Consider the following 23613-nt stretch of genomic DNA (forward strand, 5'->3'; position numbering starts at 1 on the left):
AAAGTGTAGTCGATTCTAGCCGAGAATGAGCATTGAGCAGCAATTTCATCCTACTTAGATAGGATAATATTCATAATAATCACAGAATATTTCCATTATAATAATTATCTTTCTTATCTATCAAATTCATTTATTTTTCTGCTCTTATATGCAACAGTGTAAAAAAATGATAAAAAGAAAGCCCAATAAAACTAGTTTGTAACTTCGTCGGTGATTCTGTGGTGTCTGCACAAAAAGCGGAAAGCAAGAGGTGATTTTGAATAACATTCCAATTACGAAAGAGGTGTTTTGCAGAAGTTATCCACGGTAAAAGCTTCTAATATTTCCGTCAAAGATTTCCAAAGTTCTGTCATTATTGTTTTACATACAATGTTCGCTGAAAACTTATGTAAGGAAAATGTCTGAATTTTCTTCGCCTAGAATGCGGACATAATCTTGTTCACTATCTATGCATGCCTTATTTTTAAACTAATAAACACATTGGAAGTATTAGTGTTAAAACTTTACAATTAATTAAATCTGGAGCGATTTTACAACACCGGGAATTTCTCCATTTTGTTTGAAATTTGGCATACTCGCTAAATTAGGGCTCCTAATCACGAATCTGAAGTTAAAATATTAAAATTTCGGTAACTATCAAACGTCTCTAATTCCCTTATTTTCGTATTTTTCACATTGATACCCATATTCTGCATTCGTAAGGATTCTTCTATTTCGCGTTTCGTTTTTTGCAGGCAAATAATCTCAATTTTCGAAATATCGAGTATTTTTATTTTGTTCGCTTTTGCTTGCGTTAAACGCGATATGGCGGAGAAATCTTGACAAGCGTAGTCCATGATCAGTGGTTATGCACTGTTGCACCCTTCTTCATAGAAAAATACCTACTTTCGTTTTACTGATTTTGTATTTTTTCCAGGTTCGAAAACTCCACGAACCATTCATAAATAGCCCCACGAACCATTCATAAATAGCCCCACAAACCATTCATAAATAGCCCCACGAACCATTCACGGATAGCCCCACAACCATGCACGGCAAGGTTAGGTTAGGAAACATAGTTAAATTTGTTTTTCAAAATTAGAAATTTTTTTCGGGTTCGAAAACCCCACGAACCATGCACAGATAGCCCCACGAACCATTCATAAATAGCCCCATAAACCATTCACGGATAGCCCACGAACCATTCATAAATAGCCCCACAAACCATTCATAAATAGCCCCACGAACCATTCACGGGTAGCCCCATGAACCATTCACAAATAGCCCCACGAACCATTCATAAATAGCCCCACGAACCATTCACGGATAGCCCCACGAACCATTTACGGATAGCCCCACGAACCATTCACGGATAGCCCCACAAACCATTCATAAATAGCCCCACGAACCATTCATAAATAGCCTTAGAGATACTGGGCGAAAGGGGGTGTCATAACCCTCATCAACCTCACATTGAGCACGCCACTGATCCTGTACACGTCATGTTGTCACAAGTCGTAATCAGAAATGATGAACAGTAACTCACGTTTATTTACGTTCTAGAACTGTTACACAGTTACAAAACCGCGTATTTGGAAACACTGACCGGTTGTTACGTCATGAAAAGCTCGCAAATATTTGGTTCACGTAGTAGACAGACATCAAGGGAACAGCTTTCGAGCATCGGAGTGACATTAATGCCGAAAATTACATGATTTACCGACAAAAAATTTCAACGAGGTGAAAACAAACTTCCAAGACCTTCCTAAAGTATAAATAAAGCCATTTCGGTAAGTACTTTCTCTTGTAAAATTGAAGAAATACGTTTTTGGAATACGAAAATTTTACCCTCGTTATTTATCGCAAGATTTTCCGTTTCGAATACTTAAAGAATGAAATATATATATTCCTGATATTACTACAACCCTAAAATTTTTTAACTATGTTTTCTAACCTAACCTAACCACGTGCCAATGGTTCGTGGGGCTAGCGCCAATGGTCCGTGGTGCTAGCCATAATTCAGGAATTTCTATACTTGAGCGCCAAATTTTAAGTGCAGATTCGTGATTAGGAGACCCAAATTAGTAAGTATCCAAAATTTCAAACAAATTGGAGAAATTCCCTGTATTGTTAAATTATACTTTAAATCTGAAGCATGGAAAGAATTTTTGAAATGTGGAATTCAGATATAGGTAGTTTTGCAAAAAAAAAAAAAAACCTCATTTCTGCCAACAATCCAGGCAGAAAAGTAGATATTTTCCGGTGAATGAGGTTGCAACACTGCATAAATCGACAAAACACTCTCAGAACGCACCCTAAACCAGTACGCTATCACAGCTATAATGTGTTATAGATTCGAAACAACAAGTAACAGTAAGTACTCGTAAATAGAAGAAATAGACATTATCTTAGAAATAATGCATTTAGTTAGAAATGCATTATTTCACCTTAAGAAATGTTCCGCATTCCAAAATATTACATTAGCAATGTAAAGAAGTCCGAAATATGATTCGAAGGTGTTTCCCTCATACGATAATAGTACCATCAATCCTAATGATCAGAATGTTCTGATAATCATTCATTATTTGAATCATTATTCAGGATTTGTTGATTTGATATGGAGGAAACTTACAATTTTCTACTTAATACATAGAATGGGTTAATGAATACCATATTATATATAGCCTGACAAGTTAAGTCCCGATATGCGCAGATCGCTGTGGAGCACTTCCTATTTCGTCATCCTCCCCACCACACTTCTACATACTGGTCTGGTTTTGAGACTACAAGTGGTGCCAACTCAGCAAATTAAGCTAAAACAAAAATGACAAACTATTTTTACTGTGTAGATTGTCGGTGCCGGTTCATATCAGTTTATCAGTGGTTCATTTGATTTAATCCGGTCTTTGAAAATGCGAGCGGTGCGCGGATCGTAAACTGTAGTATTATGCGTATTATAATGTTTATAACGAAGATAAACTACTGGGCGAATAACTTCATTTTCTGAATGCGACATCGAGCAGTGGCCTGGTTTTTTTTAAAGCTGAGTGGGGTGGGGGTTATTTTGTTTATTGTACAACAATCATTACGAGAAGGCAATCTGATAACATGCTTGCCTGTGTTCTTTTTCAAAGCACTGAAATGTTCTTGCTTTACTCTTGACTGCATATTTTTGAAATGCAAAAATCAAATCATGCCGGGTCCAACGAAATCCACAATCTGCTCTGGAAAGCCTCTTAGAGGACAGGCCAGAGAAATTGTTTACAATGTTGCAACATATTTGCGAAATCAGGAGTTACATAAACTTCAGTATAATGTCGATTCCACAAGCACCCCCCGGGAGTATCTAAATGGATCGTTTCTCAAGTTTTATGAGATTGGATTGATTTGTTGTTTTAAGTCCACTTTATTCACAGTAAGGCCAATCGATACTGGACGTACAGTTTAAAGTGGGATCCAAACCACTATGTGCCTCCACCGGGAATCGAAGCCAGGATTCCTTTATTACAAGGTGACGATGCTACCACTGCACCATCGAGGAGTTCAAGTTTTAAAAGAAGGAAAAGAGTCGTTGGCGAAAGGTGAGCTGAAGTTCTGTACTCCGACAGGTAGAAAACAGCCCAGGAAAAAGTGAATACAAATTTTGTTGAAAATCCTCTGACCATTCCCCTCCCTCCAGGCTGCAACACTGCGCAACAGCTATTTGCAGCATCTTGTTTTTAAACTTGTCAAGTTATAGCATGTTCTGTATAGGATTCCTAATTAGAAAATTAAATATAAAAGGGAAAATATCATGAAAATTGTTATATTTCACATATATGTAAGCAGTAACATCTCCCATTTACGTATGAAAAACTGCTAGCTCTATTTGGTACAAGGTGCATAAATCTTAATCTTAAACCTCAGCTAGAATATCTTTGCAGACAACGAAACCAGACAGGATACATGGAATAAGAATATTTACATGATAAGCGACTTTCTTCTGTAATTCTTGTTTACAATCAAGTTTTATTTCAATATCCTTTTTATTATTTCTTTTGTTGATTTGTATATTCTTCTCTGGACTTCCTTCGTAAGGTATGATCTGGATCTGGACTTCCTTCTTAATGGATTGTTCTGGATCTGGACTTCCTTCTTAATGGATGTTCTGGATCTGGACTTCCTTCTTATTGGACGTTCTGGATCTGGACTTCCTTCTTGTCTTCTTTGTGAACTTCCCTCTGGATTTCCATTTATTTATGTTTTTGACGATGTAATGAATTCCTTTATCCAGCTTTTTTCCTTTAAGGCGATCTCCTACTCTTGCGAAAAGTTTGGGGGTAACTTTGGTCACGATTATCTCGAGAACCTGTCAACAGAAAATTTTCAAATTATAACTGAACACTGAGAAAGGGTATTTCTAGATAGCCACTGATTGATATTTTCATTTTATGCATCAACGTCCAGAAAATTAATTTATTTATTGTTATCGCATTTTTTTACACTTTTCTTGACAGAGCAACGCTGCTGCCAGCCAGCGATCTCACTGCAGATGCTCGTGGTTGCGGTTGGCTAATGACCTTGTAGAAAGAGGGTTGGAACACGGCGGGTGTTTTCGTCCCAACACACACCAAGTTTAGAAGATAAACAGAAACCAACATGTCTTTTGGACTTCTAACAGGGTAGCTTTTAAATTGTAAGCAATGGTGGAATGAAATTGTTGAAGTGTGTTTCGAACCCACAAAAATATGAAGTTGGGATGTGGTGCAAGAATATGCGTCAACTTACTGTGAGGGTGAATTATGTTTCTAAACCAGTGGCGTTCCCGTAAGGGGCTGGTTGTGGCATTATTATTGTTAATGTAAAATACACTATTGCCGATTCTTTCATTATGAATGTAGATACGGACCATACTGTATACATATAAATAACACGCTGAGTTTGCTTTTAAATTCGTGTTATGCACAGGAAGGATAGCCACCCTACAGTTTAAAGTGGGGTCCAAACCACACAGTGACTCGAACGGGTATCTACCGCGGGGCTCCTAGATTACCAGGTATCGATGTTATACCACTACGCCATTGGGAAGGTATGCATATAAATACATATATACTAGGGATGGCCAACAATGTAAAGTTCGAGGTAACCAGAACCGGGTACCTGGGGAATCTCGGCCCTTTGTTGCCGCATTGTCATAAACGTGAATGCTCTGGTTGTGGAGATTGCCACGTTTGCTCGCTTGCGCTGAAATCAGTGACAACAACGCCCTGCAGACGATGGAGAAGATTTTGGCGGGAGCCGTGCCAGGTTAAACCTTCAGCCCTATAGAACCGAGTGTCCGTTGATTGACTGATTAATTTGGTTATTATTCGTCACTTTCTGCTACTCTTGGATAATTGCGACAATGATTCTGCACACAGGTCGGCCCAAGTGTCCGAATTTCGGGTTGTGGATATATGCATTTTAGACCAATTAACCATTAAACCAATCATTTCGACAGCTCTTATATCACTATATGTGTATGCAGTGCTCGAAAAATCTTCTTCAGAGCTAGGTGCCAGTTCTAAAAATCAGGCGTCAGGAAACCATCTACTAGCAATTATGCATAGTATAAGAAGCTGAGCCGGCCCCTGTGGCAGAGTGGTTAGCACATCACACACGTTCGAATCCAGGCCTGGGCATGGATGATATTTGTGAGTGTTCATTCATCAATTTCATCATATCATCATTCATCACCATCTTCGCAAATTAGCCAAAAGTGGCACAAAAAGCAAAGTAAAATGAAGCAAATCAATTAAAAATCAATCAATCTATAAGAAGCTGAGCATCACCATATTCAAAACATCGCTAAATCATGTGAGAAAGTGGGAAATGGGGGTTTGGGAACAAAAAGCAAGAAATTGTTACTTATTCTATGGAATGTTCACAACGTTGATAAAAAATATTTTGTGAACTTACGCTCTACTGCAATTTGAACTTACAATCTTCAAAATTTCGTTAATGCAACTTTAGAAAACTGCAATATTACAGCAAAAGATCACAGATACCAGGCTGAAACTTTTAGTCGCCCTGGCGACAGAGATTTTTTGAGCCCTGTATATATGTCCATTAGTTTTCTATATTTTAACTTTTCTACTGTGAAATTGATGTTCAGAAAGTGTTGTGTAAAATATCAATTGCAATATGTATTTGACAAGTGTTTGTTGTAAGAGCGGCCCGTGACACTGAAATACACCTACTCAGTAAAGGCGATTCTATACTAATGATACTAATGCAATGAAACATTTCAGGCACAAAATACAAGTATTTATGCCAATATAATATTTCAATACCATTGAAAACACTATAAAAAGGTGAAATTTCCGTGCATGTAGCGCCGTGCCATAAAGGCACAGTCAAGGATGTGAGGTTAGGGTCCCACACATTCTCGATCTCTGCCCTTTTGGAGGTGACGTGATCAGTACCATGCTCTGGTCACCTTTACCCTCCAGGGTTGCCCCCACGTGCCCATTGATTTGAGGCTGGGTGAGCCAAGAGCTGCTTTATGCGAAGACGAGGCTGGGGAAATTCCAACCTTGGATCACCCACCATGGGAATCGAACCAGGGTCTCTCGTGTGGCAGTCAGATGAAATACAATTTTTTTTTTCAAAGCGAAGTCCCTAAGTGGCAGTTTTCCCCACACAAACCTCATCTCAATTAATCTCAAATCTCGACTTGTTCATTGAGGATAGACAATCACAAACATTCATGTCCGAACCGGGATTCAAACCCGAGATCCCTGGCATCATTGCATGCTGCACTCACCATTTGCCACGGGGGTCGAGAAACTAGACCACCTCGCCTCTTGCGAACACTATAAAACATTAGAAATCCAGTATCAACGTCCATCTGTTTTCCAAAGCTTTATTGTTTATTTCTGACCTTTTTCCTCCTGCCACCAGATCGCTAGGCCGGTTAAAATTACCGTGGAGGAAGAAACTAGTGTGTTGGGTCTGCAGCTGTGGTCGATTTCCAAGAATCACCCCCAATATATCATGTTTCGCCGAGTGCTGCCAAACGTTTGGAAAATTCAACATGTTTTTCTAAGATATATATGAAAAAAAATACATCTTTCTGCAATGTGTGCGATGAGGCGGAGAAGAACATATTTGATTAGTAATTAATTCACTTTAATTGGTTCCAAGTCCCTTTTGCTACTAGGTGCACCATATTTAATGTGCTAAATGAAGAAAAGGAATACTTTGGATGAGGAGCAGATCAAGTAAATTGTTATTTATTTATTTATTTCGTCTTCTTTTACATGGCGAAGTTAAGGCTGTGGAGCTTTTTCTTCCACTTGACCATGTTTACAAAAAAAATTGAATATGAAATAATTAAAATATTGAAAAAAAGAAAGAAAAAATATATAAAAATTACAGAGAAATAAAAAAATACAAAGAAAAATTACATATAAGAAAGGTAATCTAACCTATAGATACGGTCACACACACTCACACATACATATTTTTGCCCTTACACACGTACAAGCAAGTACATAACACTACACTTACTTAAGCACAGTCCAATATTACACATACTTAAAACAGTCCAAAACGGTATCCTTTGACGATAATTCATCTTAACTATTACGTTAAATCATTTTTGTGCCTTACGTCCCTCTATCATTCTCTGCACCCGCTACATTATTAGGGAAATCAAACATTTAATTTTCATTGTATAATATGTGTAACTTGAACAATTTTTTGAACGTCTCAACTGAGGAAGAGACATGAAGGTGGCAACTTGTTCCAAAGGCCTGCTGAGGTAACAGTAAAAGAATTTGCATAAAAGTTGGATTTGTGGAGTGGAATGGAGAGCAAAGACCTTTCGTGCAATCTGGTGTTGGGGCTGTGAAAGTCGGAAAGATGTTGAAATTGTTTATAGAGATATTGCGGGTCTTTTATTTGGAGTATTTTGTATAGTAAAATTAACTTATGAATATTACGTTTATCGCTTAATTTAAGCCACTCGACCTTTGCAAAGTACGATGTCAAATGCTCTGAATATTTTAGATCGAAAACTAAACGAATGCAGGCATTTTGAATTCGCTGCAGTCGTTTAGCTTGCTCGTGATTGACATCCAAGAAAGCAATTGATGCAATAGTCAACAATGGGAAATACAAGAGACTGGATCAGTTTAATTTTTATACGTTCAGGGAGGAAGTTTTTGAGCCGATAGAGTGAATGCAATACACCAAAAGCTCTTCTTGTTTCAGAGTTAACTTGCTCTGTCCAGGTGAGATGGTTGTTGAGTATCACACCCAGATTCTTAACAGTAGTGGAGAAGGGCAGATGAATATCATTTACATTGAGTCTAGGGAGGCTAGATTTATCTATTTTGCTCAAAATTCTAGGGGAACCTATAAGAATACATTGGGTTTTAGTCGGGTTTAAATGTAAGCCATGGTATGCAGACCAAGTACTTATTTGTTTAAGGTCATTGTTCACAATTTCTATTGCATGCAGTATTTCTTGCGGGGGGAAAGAGAAATATAACTGAAAATCGTTGGCATAGATATGGTATTTATGGTTTTGTATGGTATTGTTCAGTAAAGCTAAAAGAGAATACTTTCAGTAGTAGGACAGTGTCGTAATAGAATACATTATGGGAATTATGGCATTATCTGGGGGGGAGGAGGCTGACTGGACAATTGTTAGAAATTCATGAACTATGTAACCTGCTGTTTATTTGATTTTCTCAAAATTTCGGAAGGGGCTGTAGCACTTTCCCCCTCTGTGTGCGGCAGTTATAAGACAGATATTTTACTTTTTTGTCATCACAGAATATCAATAATTTATTCCATTGCTGAAATATTTTTTGAAATTGACATTATGTAATTCATTTCTCTTCTTCACATCTGAGATACTGGGGAATACGCCACCCTCAACCCCTCCTTGAGAACAACAATGCTTTACAGCATACTTTCACCATTCTGGTTCTTCCAGAAATTTTATACCCCAGACTAAGTGAATATATGAGTATATTCTGATTCTATTCGCATTCCTGAACACTTTCTTCTGTCCACTTTCAATCTAACCCTATAATTTCAAAAATACCCAGTTTGATCTTCACAGAGCTTTCTCCCCAGATTTTTATACCCGAAGCCAGTTTCTGCAGCTCTAAAACATCTGGTGAGCTCTCCTCGGGTCTTCCTCCCCTCCTCCCGACTCATTAGTCTTGAATGAGGGTTCGTGAAGAGCCGACTGCCGACTAGACTCTCTGCAGTGTTGCCCTGTCAAGAAAAGTGAAAATAGAGTAAAATGAATTAATTTATTTTCGGGACGTTGATGCAGGAAATGAAAATATTAATCAGTGGTTCTCTAGAAACATCCTTTCTCAGTGTTCAGTTAAAATTTGAAAATTTTTTGTCGAGATAATCGTGATCAAAATGCCCCAAAACCACCATAAGCTTACATGGAAAATGCTCAGACCTCCATCGGGTCAGGAGATCATCTTAAGCTTTGGGAATAATACTAATATCCTCCCTTGCGGCTGCGATTGGAATGCGCCAACACTAACTGGGTACAACAGAGTGTATACTTTGTGTCAAACGACTGACACGTGCATCCAAGTAGGTTCTACAGTTGAAATGCGCAACCAAAAGTGCTGTGGGGCGTCGACTGGAACGTGCCGCCGCTGATGTAAACAAAATTTCCGCTATGGGAATGGTAAATCAATCAGACAGATGCAATATCTGTTCAAAGACACAAACTTGTATCAGTGCTTTGACTTCTTTAATTTTCGTATTAACTTACATATGATCACTGGTTTGATTTATTGAATATATACATTAATTTATTTGTTTTATATTTATTCTTTATCTTCTTATAGATTATATTGTTTTTCATCTTTCCAATTTGCTTTGTTCTTATTTATAAAGTTATTCACATATATTATGTTAATTCTTAATCTTGCATGCCTGGTGCTGCCATCTCTGTTCCGCTTTGGCAAACTATTTACATTATTTGGTCCTATTGGGTACGTAACAAGACAATGTCAGGCATATGTCCACCCCTACTGAGTCTGCATGCATTTATACACTCCACAAAATTATTGATAACCCTCTCGCAGATGTCTGTCCCGGTGCCTCCAATCACCCGTATGATTTCCGCCTTCAGTTCCAAAAGGTTTTGTGGTTTGTTGGCATACACCTGTGATTTCAAAAACCCCATAAGAAGAAATGGCCCAAGTTCCTTTTGTTTTATTGCAATTTCATCATGCTATGAATGCACTTTTTACTTGGTTTGATTTTGATTTACTTCTGTTAACACATACTGTGGAGTTTTAACGATTACTTACGATTTTATTCAATATATGCTTTTGTGGTTAGCTTAGGCAGGCCAGGTTTGTTTCTCTTAGCATTACGATAATGTCCCTAAATGCATTCTACTAAGGTTTCGATTTACTTCTACATTTATTCTCGCTAGTCTACGATACTTTCTGTCGCTTGTTAACGGAAAATACATTCTCCATGGGAAGCACGTATACTTGCATGTTACCCTTCTTGTTACATCATTATTGAACTGATGAACAACCCATGCATTAATGAGAGTTTTTGATGTTCAGTACAGGCCTTGAATGCCTTGAGATCTTGACTCTCCACTGTATCTTTTGGTTCTGAATGTAATGGTATGTATGTTCTTTTATGTTTGCCCCTTCACAAAGTCTTCATTCATCCTCACTGTTCCGATTAGAGATAAAAAATGCAAACTAAATACGAGGCATATTTTTAAAGTAAATTCCGTTTTGATATTACATAAACACAAGGACACATGTTGTAATAATTTTATTTTTTCATGAAAGCCTGGGCCTACATCTACTTTCCAACCTAATTGCTACCTACATTAAGGCACTTATCGTACCCTACGATCAGCTTCTGAATGCCAGCTTCATAGAAATTGGCCGCCTGATGTGATAACCACTGCTGCACGGCCATTTTCACATCATCATCTGCGTTAACGCACTGACCGACAAGGTGCTTCGGCTCCGTGGTCACATCCTCCACCCCGATTTCGAGCACATTTCAAATATTTTCGTCCAAAATGAAGTTTCTTCTAAGAAAGGGAGTTTCAAACTAGCCCGGAAGGTAATTTTTACAGAAGTACGTGCTACGAAACTTACATTTTTATAATATTAAAATTACTTATGTACATACTAACATGCCTTTAAAAGGGACTATATAGAGAAAGGTGGGTAACTGGAGCGGAGCGGAGGCAGGGCCACGATAGCGGTAGGGGGAAGTACGTTAATTACCCCAGGGGCGAGCCCGGAATTGGCAGGAAATTTGGAGCCAGCAATTTTTATGAAATTTCTTAGGGTACAGCCCTGAAAAACCGACTTTTACATATATTAATCGGTACGGGTGCTACGAAACTAACATGGCCGCAAGTAGACTTCCACCTCGCAACTTTAAATGGCTGTACAGTTGTAAATACTTCTTTCTGCATTTTGTTCTTCACAATTTACAACACACAATCTTCATAAAAAAAAAATATCCCTAGCGAAATCGAGGGTGGAGGAAGTGACCATGGACCCGGTGCTTCTTTAAGTGCAGGAAAAAGTGATAGTCACTGAGTGCTAGGTCAGGGCTGTAGGGAGGATGATCTTTTTTTTTCCAACCAAATGATGTGATGTGATCTTGGGTTCGATGCACCAAGTGTGGACGATACCTTTACTGAGGATGCCACGCCTTTTGTTTTGGATTGCATGACTCAGTTTATTCAAGGTCTCACAATATGTCGCAGCATTTACTGTGTCACCCCGAGGCAAAATATCCACAAGCAACAACCCCCCCCCCCCCTACCTATCCCAAAACACTGTGCACATGATTTTTCAGGCTGAAATTGTTTGCTTGAACTTCACTTTCTTTGGTGTTGTTGAATGCCTCCATTCACGGCCATCTTTAATAGAGGCCGGAGCCTTCAATTTGGCAACCCTGTAAACCGTGACATCAACCGGCCGATGTTTCTCGGAAGAAACATTAGAGAATGAACGTCCAAAAGTAAAAGAAAAAGTATTAATTTTATGTAACCTATTCATCCCGTAATAACTTCATTCGCTCAAATTGTATTCGCTAGTGTATTAATGAGTATGAGTATGAGGCACCACGCGCTAAGCTTTTACTTGTATTAAGTACAAGGATTAAACTACAACACTCAAACAAGAATTTGGGAAACAATACAAACTCAAGCAAACCTCTAAGAGCATAAAATCCCCTAACCTAACAAAAACTTTAGAACACAAAATCACTAATTCCTTCACTGTAACATATCTCCACAAGAGAAAAACAACGGAAATGTAACACCTTCTAATTTCTGAACCATGTAAAATTATCCACTTTCTTGCAGGGACTAGATAGTCACCAGCAGTCGGCATTATTTTAGCCTTGTACATACATGGGCTATATGCAAACAAAACAAATATTTGTACATCTGCACATTGTAATACAATGTACTGTCTGTTGAACAAAATCTTGGCAATTATGTCATAGACTGCTGAAATGAAGACGTTGTACAGAAATACGTAGGCTACATAAGATTTATTTAAACTCTGAATGTAACACTCATTCATGCTGGTTTATCACATCCACAACTACTTTGTACGTCTTACTTTTAGAACTTTAAGTCCAGTGTGTTAGATCTTCCATCATTTATATATTTAGTTGTTAGATTCGAATGTCATTCCGAAATGCTATCAAATAAAATAAGGGCAAGCTACACATTATTGGAAAGTTCCATACTTGATACTGTGTATGAAATGCAAAGTTGGCATTGTACAGGGAGTCCATAAAGTCCGGCAAAAAACTAAAACTCTATAACTTTTTAGCTGTTGCGTTTAACAATACACATTTTTTAGGTGAGAAGGGTGGAAGTTTAAAGTTTTGTTCTGGTCACACTGCTCAGTGACGCTTGCACTGGTAATCAGGTGATCATGTGACTTAAAATGGCGTCCATCCAGGAAAAAGCACAGTGTGTTCTGTGGTTTGCAGAGTTAAAATCTTGTGTGTCAGTGCAGAGAAAGTTCCAGACAACATATGGGAAACCACCCCCAGCAAATTCAAGTATCAAGAGATGGTATGAAAAGTTCAAGACAACGGAAAGTGTGTCAGATTTGCCATGCAGTGGTAGGCCAGGATCGAGTGACAATGTGATTCAGTCAGTGAAGGACAGCGTGCATCGGAGTCCAATGAAATCGCTGAAATGAAGATCACTGGAACTGGGAATACCGAAGTCAACATTACACAAGATCGTACGCAAGAAGGTGTAGGCCCGGCCCTACAAGTTCGGCAGTTTCTTAACGAACAATTTCAAGGTAGATGGATTGGCAGAAGACGGCCCACACCTTGGCCTGCAAGATCACCAGACTTGACACCTTGCGATTATTGGTTGTGGGGACATGTAAAGACCGAGGTGTATTCACAGAAACCAGCTAATCTGGATGACCTAAAATAAAAAAAATAGATGTGATTCTGAATATCCCAGGAGAGCACCGTCAGTACGAAATTCTCGGTTTTAAAAAAAAATTCTGCAACAGTGTTTGGACGTGAATGGTGCACAATTAGAGGTTTGGCGATGAACCTAACAAGCAGGAAATAAACTTTGAACCTTGCTGTAGGTACACACAAAATATTTTGTTAATAAACTTAATAGTTTTCAAGTTATAGAGTTTTAGTTTTTTGCAGGACTTTATGGACTCCCTGTATTTTCTGCTTATTTCAAGTTATTTAACGGCAAATTTATATTTCAATTGTTAATGTATGTTTTCCACTTACATCGTAATGTCAATCTTCTGTCCAGATTTGGAAAATGGAAAACATTTTACACAGATTCCCGTGTTTCTTTAAGAGTCAACATCAATTTTGCTATTCGCTCCCATGCTATGTAGCTGGATGTTTAGGCCGACGAAACAGCATTGCCACATTTCAGGATTCTGGCCTTTATAAAGCAGGCCGTGTTCCATTCCATAGACTGTTGTTTTGATTCTGGTGTAAAGTGAGACACCCATGTCTCGTCACCAGTGATAATTTTGCTCAAGAACTGATCGCCTTCAGCACTGTACCTCTCGAGGAAAGTCAAAGCACTGGCTAACCGTTTGGTTTTGTGTAACTCAGACAGCACTTTTGGTACCCACTGTGAGCACAACTTCCGGTAATTTAAGCGTACTGTCACAATTTCATACAGAACACTGCGTGACACTTCTGGAAACTGCGTAGATAAAGATGAATTTGTAAAGCATCTGTTTTGCTGCACCAGGTCATCGTTAATGATGGATGGTCGCCCATTTTGTCCCTCATTGTGCACGTTTGTATGGCCATCTTTAAATGCCCTCACCCATCTTCTTACCACGCTACCGCTCATAGCATTGTCTCCATACACTTCTGCAATCCGCTGATGGATTTCGGCCACTTTCACGTCTCTTGCACTTAGAAAACAAATGACAGCGTGTAGTTCACACTCCGCTGGACTTTCAATCATCTGAGGCATTGTAACTACACCTGAACAACTGTCTACTCGGGCAAACGGTTGCATACTGCCGTCTGTGGCAAGCCCATAGATGCAGGTCCTCAGCACGCATGTGCGAAACGGCGAGTGCAGCGCTACAGCAGCCTAATTGCAAACCGGAACTTACTTTAAAAATATGCCTTCTAATTAAAGTACAAATAGTGTTCAGTACTTTTCACTTTGCATACTGTTAATTGTGTTCAGTACTTTTCACTTTGCATACTGTTAATTTTCTTAATGTTTGTACATGGATTTCACGCTATAGGCTACATCATTTTCATCATCATCATCCTTTGACGTTTCCTGCCTCTGGCTGGGTAAGCATAGAAGTGAAACCTCTCAATTTTTCCTGGTCTTCCACCACTCCACTCTTTCCATGGTATTCCAATCTTGTCCTCTTCTCCTAACGCTCTTCACTATCTGCTCTTTCCACCAACATCTTTGTCTCCACCTTGGCCTTATACCCACTTCTTGTGCATTATAAGCTCTTACTGGTAGTCTTTCTGCATCCATCCTCTTCATGTGTCTGAACCATCTCATCTGTGCCTGATCTATTCTGTCTGGAAGCTTCACCACACCCACTGTCTGTCTGATTTTTTCATTCCTTATTCTATCCCTTCTAGTCTTCCCCAATATACTCCTTATAAAAATTTCATCTCCACTGCCTGCATCTTTCTTTTGTCTCTCTCTGTCATTGTCCAAGTCTCTGCTCCATACATAATTATTCGCACATAGTATGTGTTGTATATTACCTTCTTGCATTTCATAGGTACATCCCTGTTCCATATTACTCTTTGAACACTTTGATGTAGTCTACCACCAATTGTCTCTTCTGTTCACCTCCTCATCTATTCTTCCATTTCTCTCAATTATGCTTCCTAGATATTTGAAGCTCTCCACTACCCTCAACTCTTCCGTGTCCATCTTCATTCTTGGTTCATTTCTGGCTTGTTTCTTGTTGTTATTAGCACCTCACTCTTTTCTGCACTGAATTTCATTCCTGCTCTTCTGATTCCTTATTCTATCAACTAACTGTACTTCTTCTTCACTGTTTCCCCATATTACTAAGTCATCAGCGAACAACAGGGCCTTCATCTCTTCCTCTCCTATCTTCTTCCCCACCTCTTCATTAATTGCATCCATTGTAATTATGAAGAGCAGTGGGGAAAGAGCACTTCCCTGTTTTAGTCCATTACTTCTACTGAACCATTCTGTTCTTCCCACTGGCATCTTCACACAACTCTGGTTGGCCTTGTATGTGCTCTGCACTCTACACCCTATCTCTTCGTCGACCCCTTTCTCTCTTGGAGCCTTCCAAATCATTGTCCTGTTGTTGCTATCATATGCCTTTTCTATATCTAAGAATGCCATAATCAATTCATTTCCATACTCGTAATGTCTTTCCTGTATTTGCTTTATGGTGAATATCAGATCTACAGCATTTTCAAGTTGTAAAATCTGGCCTCCTTCGTTATTATGTAAGAATTTTTTTTCTCTTCCAACAAGAAATCCTTTGACCTTGTATTTTTCATAAAATTACTGACCATTGTGTACAAATATGCCTGTGGGAAGTATTTTTTTTTCATCGGGAGCAGTAAGAATTAAAATTTTTCCATTCTTGCCAAGATAGCTCTTTGATCAATTCGTGGAGATATAATGTAAATAATTACAAAGAGAAACAAAATAATGTAACAATATGAATCAATAATATGCTATCATAATTAACACACAATATTACAGTAAATATATACTGGCTGATGAGAAATTCGGTTGCCAGCCCCTGTTGTTGAGTGGTCAGAGTGAAGCCAGAGGTTCTAATTTTGAACCCTACGTAAGATGCAGATGCATCACTGTTTGTCCCATCATCGATTTCAGAAGTTCATTGTCCATTCTCATCTTTACAAGTAACTCAACAGGTGGAAAGGTGAAATGAAATAACCGAATAGAAAGAGACAAAGAGAAAATTCAATTCTGTATTGAGCATTTGGAACCTTATATCTTTTTGAAATAAAAATCACTTTTAACTTGTTTTAAGAACACTCACTTATTTGTTTTGCATAAATGCAAATTAAACAAAAGTACAATAGATTTACCAACTCACGTATTAACAAGTTATTTCATAACATGCGCTTGTCATATCACCTTCCTATCAGATCCTTCTTTTGGGGTACAGGAAGATAGCCAGGGTATATAGTTGATAATCCTAGAGGGTTCATCACAGGAAACACAATCACTGTAAGCCAAACACTATAGTGTGCATATTTTGACATTTGATATTTATAAATGATTAATGAGAATATCCCTGTAGTAAATTTGGATTGATATTATTTCCCTTGTTTTTTTAGGTTGCTTACTTTGGGCCAGCAAATCTGGATGAGAAGAAGGAAATAATGATTTCAGCCTCCGACCCCCAGGTGTTTGCTCCCCATGGTCGGAAGCACATGGAGCAGCACCCAGGGGAAGTTGTGCTACCTTCTACACACCCACAGCTTCAACCAGAGTCCTTTCTTCTTCACCGACTTAGCCAGGTAGCAATATCAGAGCACAATAAAGAATGGTGGACAATAAAATCCAATGTTAGTGGAGAACTTCAGTTTGAAGATGAATTGTATGTTTCCGGTAAAACTTTAGTGTGGAGTCATGGCATAGTGTCTGGAGACAACAGATCAGTGCTACGTAGCTATACAAGCGAGAATCTTATCCAGCATGCCTTGTGGTGCACATTTTATACTTCTACAGATAGTTCAACACTTATCAATACAGCATTTTCTGAAGAACCGAAGGGTGAACCGATGCCTTCTGTGTGTGTTGTTGATAGTAATGGCATCAGTACCTTCACACTTGATGGTAAAGACTATGTTTCATCACTGCCTTTCCAAGTGCAAAGTATTTGGACAACTAAATTTGGTGTTTTGTTAGAAGCAAATAGCAGTGTTTCTATTAGTGATACTGTTGAGTACCAATCTCTGCATGGGGCAAATTCAGGACAGGTTCCGATAGTGTTCTCTCTATCTCATCCTCTGGATGAAATATCACCTGTTGTTTCACAAAAGTGTGCCAATTCATTATCGTACATAACAGATTCTTGTCAGAAAATAGTGTTTACTAACGAGAACCCATCCATATGTATGACTTATGACTCACGATCTGGTCTTCACAGTGTATGGAAAGTACGGAAAATATATCCAGAAGAAAGCCAAAGTATATGTGCCAGGGCCGATATCTCCAAGACAGTTGATACAACGGCACATTCCTCAGCCATCACTAAAAGTAATGTATCTGGTTCACTTCATGCATCAGCAAGCATCATTTCTCATATTTCTGGAATCATAGGCCCACGAGAAAGATTCCCAAATCTGTTTAATCCATATGAGGCTCGCTCTAGTGCTGGAAACAGTCATTCAAATTCAGTTCAAGGATCACGTTCCCAGAGCCCAATGGCTGCTCTTAGTCGATGCCAATCACCAAGCATTTGTGACAATAACTTGCCAAGGGTTACTTTGACTTCATCGCCCCAAGGCTGGGTTACTCGGTCAGCACAGAGATCTCGCAGTGCATTTGGTCCAGGCACTTCAAATTCAGCCACGTATGTTTCAGCTCAGGACAAAATATCTTCGTCTTATATTTCTATGGACACTTCAGCAATCGAATCAAAACCACTTGTTCCTGAAATTTGTTTTGAGCATCTATGGACAGAACCGCAGAGCTTCACTAAAGATCTGTCTTCTGGCTCTGCGAGTGAGGTGTTCTTGACAACAAACTTTATAGGGGAAACTTTTATGTGCTATCTTCTACATTCACAGTTTCAGCTCATTTGTGTAGAGTTAAAAGAAAATAATTCTATTTCAGGTAAACTTGTGTTTGGTGCATGTTCAACTATTCAAGCTAGACATGCTGCAAATTTACCTCTATTACATATGATAGCTGTAGTTGACTTAAATGGATTGGTTGTGCTTTATTCAGGTGTTAATTTTGTTAGCAAAGTGCACATACCAGGAATAGCAGCTGCAGTTCTTCAGCCATCGTACATATCTTTCAATCAGTACCTGTCACCTTTTCCAAAAAGAAGCAGCTTACTGTCAAGCCATCGAGGTTCTTCGGTGGAACCAAACTTTGATGAGTCATTTCATCTTCTGTCACCAGTTGTACCAGATCCTAGCCATGCTGCAGCACATCTTAATGGGTCATCATTTGAAGAACCCCCAACAGGTCTCGTTAGGCTTCGGGACTCTGTAGGGAACAGGGTTACATTGGAATACGGCAATGGATCATACTTTCGCCTGTCCTTACCACAGCTCAGTTCTTCTCGTTTAGTATCAGATTGCCTTGCTGCTCTGAAATGCATTTTAGGGCATGACTTGGCCATGCAGTTGTTCACAAAGTGGTATGGTGTAAGAAATGCTCCAGGGACTCAAAATGTGCCGTTAGCTGTCGAGTGGCAAATGTTCATTGTAGTGCTGTTCGAATTGATGGGCTACGAATTGAACAAACTTTCCTTGGTCCATCAAGAAACTGAAGGAACTTACAGTCCAGTCTTCTTAACAAAGAAAAAGAGGGCCCTGGACTGTGGTTCAGAAGAGGACTGGGACTATTTCTTAGGCTCGACGCATCATGAATCTGTTGGACACAGTCTCTGTGCAATGTTGGGTTTAAAATCCCCCCCATGCTACGCAGGTTGTGAAACCGAATCTTGTGGAAAAGTTGACTCAAATGCAGTCCTGTTTCCCCACATTCCACTTATTTTATTCTCACTTCATTTGGTTTATGAAGAATTCAAGTTGAACTTATTATTGTCAGAAAGTTTGCCTTATCTTGCTCAACTGTTACATCAGTTGGCATTTGATTTACAACTTGAGGTGTATGTTAATTATTATTGGAGAGATTTCCCAAAACTATGTCCCTTATTTGTCCAGCAGAAGAGCCAAATTTCACCTGAAAATTTAGAAAAATTGCAGAAACCAAAATTTATTAATTCAGTACCACCAAGTATATTTGATCATATCTATAGCATTCTTAGAAACCACAATCCTGCACCTTTTCCATACATTCACGAGATTAACAGACGAACAAAAGATGTTGCTCAGATAGTTGGTTTGCTGTATGGAAAGTGCAGTGAAAGTATTCCGTTGCATAGCTTCGTACAATTTATTCAACCTAAAGATGAAAGCATTACACACAATGCTCCTGCCGTGCCAATTGTCGGTAAAGGTTCCATTCCCGAACAAGTTGTACTTTTAATGTCTGAAATTGGAATGACACCAAGAGATATACAGACACTGCCTGCTGGCATTGCATTACTCCTTAACACGGCAATATATTTATGCCGTCAAAATCCACCTTCTGATTGGCCTGAATCTGCATATCGGCTTGTTGTGCGTCAGGATTTAGCAGCTCAGTGTCATCCAAAGCAGACAAAACCCAGACCAAGTAGTTTATCAAACATGCCTTGCAGCAATATAGATAATAGGAAATCTGGGCGAATGGCAGATGCACAAGATGATGGCATGGAAGGTATGGATATGGAGGTGTTGAAGTTACGCTTCAACAAGGACCACAGAGTGGCAGAAGTTCGTCGTTTGTTGCAATCTTCGCATCCCGTGAGGATTGCTATTACGCAGAGACCAGAGGTGTCGGATCATGAGTTCATAGAGGAACAGGAGAAACATTTGTATGCTCTCTGTACCAGAACGATGGCTTTGGTAGTAGGACGAGGCATGTTTACTTTGAGAACAGCAGCTCCCGTCATCACTGAACCTCTTCCTATTCCAAGGTTGTGTCTGACTGGAAAAGCTCCTCCTCGAGGAACTACCGTGGACCTAACACACATTGAAGTTGTTCCAAATATGAATCTGTGGCCACTGTTTCATAACGGTGTTGCAGCGGGCCTTCGGATAAGTCCTAGTGCATGTGACATTGATTCAACGTGGATTATTTACAACAAGCCAAAAGGAAACAGCGATGTACCCACAGAACATGCAGGATTCCTCATGGCTCTTGGCTTGAATGGGCACCTTGGAAATTTAGCTGTCCTGAGCACCTATGAATACTTGGTCAAGTGCCATGAAATGACCAGTGTAGGATTGCTTTTAGGAATTGCTGCAACAAAGAGAGGGACGATGGATTTATCAACAACAAAGCTTTTGAGCATACACGTGGAAGCTTTACTGCCTCCAACTTCAATTGAGCTTGATATTCCACAAAATATTCAGGTAGCTGCACTCCTTGGAGTTGGGTTGGTATATGAGGGCACTGCCCATAGGCATATTGCCGAGGTACTTCTGTCGGAAATAGGTCGACCACCGGGTCCTGAAATGGAAAATAGTGTTGATAGAGAATCATACTCTCTTGCTGCAGGTTTAGCTCTTGGTTTAGTTGTTTTTGGGCAAGGTTCAAAACTGACTGGACTAGCTGATTTAGCAATTCCAGACACGCTACATTATTACATGGTTGGTGGTCACCGGAGGCCACTTACTGGTTCCCAAAAGGAGAAATATAAATCTCCCAGCTACCAGATCAGGGAAGGAGATGCTGTGAACATTGACGTCACAAGCCCAGGAGCTACACTTGCTCTAGGAATGATGTATTTCCATACAGGTAACAAAGCTGTAGCTGAGTGGATGAAGCCTCCAGATACCCAGTATCTTTTGGATTTTGTTCGGCCTGATTTTCTTCTACTGCGAGTTGTTGCAAGGGGACTCATTCTATGGGATGAGATACTTCCTACCTCTGAATGGGTTGAATCTCATGTTCCCGACACAATTCGCCCATACTGTCTTTGCAGGCCGAGAACAGATATGGTGGAAAATGTTGATTATGAAACAATGAACCAGGCTTATTGTAACATTCTTGCTGGTGCATGCATGGCATTGGGATTACGGTTTGCAGGATCTGCAAACAATAAAGCATTTTTAACATTACTGAAATATACAAAGATGTTTACGTCACTTTCTGGGAAGTCAATTGCAGAGTTGGCAGGAAAATCGACCATAGAAACTTGCCTAAATGTTATTGTCCTTTCACTGGCAATGGTAATGGCTGGAACTGGAGAGTTGGAAGTTCTTAGAATTTGCCGTTACCTGAGGTCTCGTGTGGGTCCAATGAACAGTGTTGTGACATATGGGTCGCATCTTGCAACTCATATGGCTCTGGGATTGTTATTTCTGGGTGGAGGCCATTATACCTTATCAACATCACCCTCCGCATTAGCAGCTATGATTTGTGCCTTTTTCCCGAAGTTCCCCACTCATAGCAATGACAACAGATACCACTTGCAAGCATTTCGGCACCTTTACGTTCTTGCAGTGGAACCACGTCTCTTGCTGCCACGAGACATAGATACAGGACAACTTTGTTATGTTCACTTATCTGTTGTTTTCCTGGACACAAAGTGGTACAAAAACCAAAGTGTTAAGCTATGTGCACCATGCCTCCTTCCAGAACTAAGCAGAGTAAAGGAGGTGAAAATTGAAGACGATAGATATTGGACAATTACTTTTAGCAGAGGTTCCAATTGGGGCCAACTTAAAAATCTCATGGGGAACAATGGATATTTAGATGTGAAGCAGAAAGCAGGCTGCTTATCTTACTTAGAAGACCCACAAGGATTCCGCAGCTTGCTTGCCCAAACCCTGACATGTGAAGAGGCCATGTGTTGGTCGGTGTCTCCTGCCTCAATTTTCAATTTTTCTTCTGATCCTGCAATGGTGAACTTTACACACTATTTTGTAGAAAATAACATAAATTGTACGGAAGTTGAGAAGGAATTAGTGCAGATTCTCTCAACTTTGGTTTATGAATGTGTGATGCAGGATAAACCAGGCATTTTGCCCATCTGGATCACATTTCTCAAGGCTCTTCATACAATGGATGCTAGTCCCAGTGTATTTTTGATGTGGCAGTTGAAAATACTTTTTGTGCAAGCGCTCACATGGAAGAATGTACAGGCAAAGAAAAGTCCCAATCCACAGGACATGTTCTTAGTTTCTACAGACTTTGCTTTGTCAATGTACAACCAAACGGAACACAAATTGGAAAATTGGGAAGCTGATCTGAAACCATTGCTCAAGCAGTACCTAACAGGTGTGCCAATAAACTCTAATGAGCATTTAGCGAAGTTGACTGCATATTTAACCTTCCATGATATTCCTAACTATCATAAATTTTTACCCATTTTGCGGATGAAAATGAACCCATTTTTGTGCACCAAGAAGTTAAGCACATTAGGATTGTCAGCAACTGCAATGCAGAAAATATCATCAATATTGTGTAACAACATGTGATACTTTGGTGAGTAATGTGAGCTCATGCATTGTGATGTACTTTTCTTTACATTTTTTTTTTTTTTTTCAGAATCTTGGCTTTCACAAAGTTGCACATGTTACACAATAACAGACACAAAGTTCAGAGGTAATGTAATTATCAGAATGTAAATATAGGGTCTGAAATGTCACAAATATACTATTAACATTAACCAAGAACAAATATTCAATATTCCTATTCATCGTGCATTTACAGTGGCATCAAGATAACATTAATGGTTTAGTAGCATTTCCAGGCTTTTGCCACATGCATAGTAACTTGTAGCAGCCATTTTCTGTTTTTGAGCAACTTATAATTTTGTGTAAACTATATGTCTAGTTTGTATATCAAAAGGCATTCACTAAAATGCTTGGCTAAGGTATTGAGTTTCATTGTATTATTTTTACTTAAATATAAGCTCATTGTGTATTTAAAAGTATTTGAGTAATAAAAATAGTTACAAGCATGTATGCGAGACAGATATAAGAAACCATTTGAATGAGATCTAATTGTTGCTGTATTAAAATAAAAATAATTTGCAATTTGTTCATGTCTGGTTTTCCTTGTATTGCACAGCCATTTCAAAGGTCTGCATGTCTTTATCCAGAACCATGTTCCTCTTTTCCTGTCCTGTTTGCTCACCACACACACTTTTCTATTGAATATTATGTCATTCGCTGTAATTTGGTGTGTAAACACCAAATGAATTACACAAAAAAAATATGTTAAAATCTAGAATTTTAGAAATGGTATGCACACTATCATGCAGGTTAAGGTTTATTTACTACCATAACATTCAATATATTTGTTGCTTA

General features: G+C 39.0%; 1 protein-coding gene across 3 annotated transcripts; it reads left to right on the forward strand.

Moving 5' to 3' along the window:
* The first annotated feature begins 208 nt into the window (after nucleotides 1–208).
* Nucleotides 209–23332, forward strand: shtd (anaphase promoting complex subunit 1). 3 transcript variants are annotated; one of them, XM_083135800.1, is made up of 3 exons: nucleotides 217–306; nucleotides 4476–4654; nucleotides 16846–23332. In XM_083135800.1, the coding sequence occupies exon 3, from the start codon at nucleotides 16891–16893 to the stop codon at nucleotides 22777–22779; it is 5889 nt and encodes a 1962-aa protein (XP_082991926.1). In that variant the 5' UTR covers nucleotides 217–306; nucleotides 4476–4654; nucleotides 16846–16890; the 3' UTR covers nucleotides 22780–23332. The 3 variants fall into 3 exon arrangements, with proteins under 3 accessions (XP_082991925.1, XP_082991926.1, XP_082991927.1); XM_083135799.1 differs by lacking the exon at nucleotides 4476–4654 and having other exon boundaries at nucleotides 209–306; XM_083135801.1 differs by lacking the exon at nucleotides 4476–4654 and having other exon boundaries at nucleotides 302–388.
* Nucleotides 23333–23613: the final 281 nt, after the last annotated feature.

This window comes from Lepisma saccharinum, chromosome 14 (assembly GCF_977018435.1).
Source record: "Lepisma saccharinum chromosome 14, izLepSacc3.1, whole genome shotgun sequence".
Classification (NCBI taxonomy): domain Eukaryota; kingdom Metazoa; phylum Arthropoda; class Insecta; order Zygentoma; family Lepismatidae; genus Lepisma; species Lepisma saccharinum.

Coding starts and splice junctions, on each gene's coding strand:
- shtd (XM_083135799.1), top strand. CDS start 16,891: ATGATTTCAGCCTCCGACCCCCAGGTGTTTGCTCCCCATGGTCGGAAG.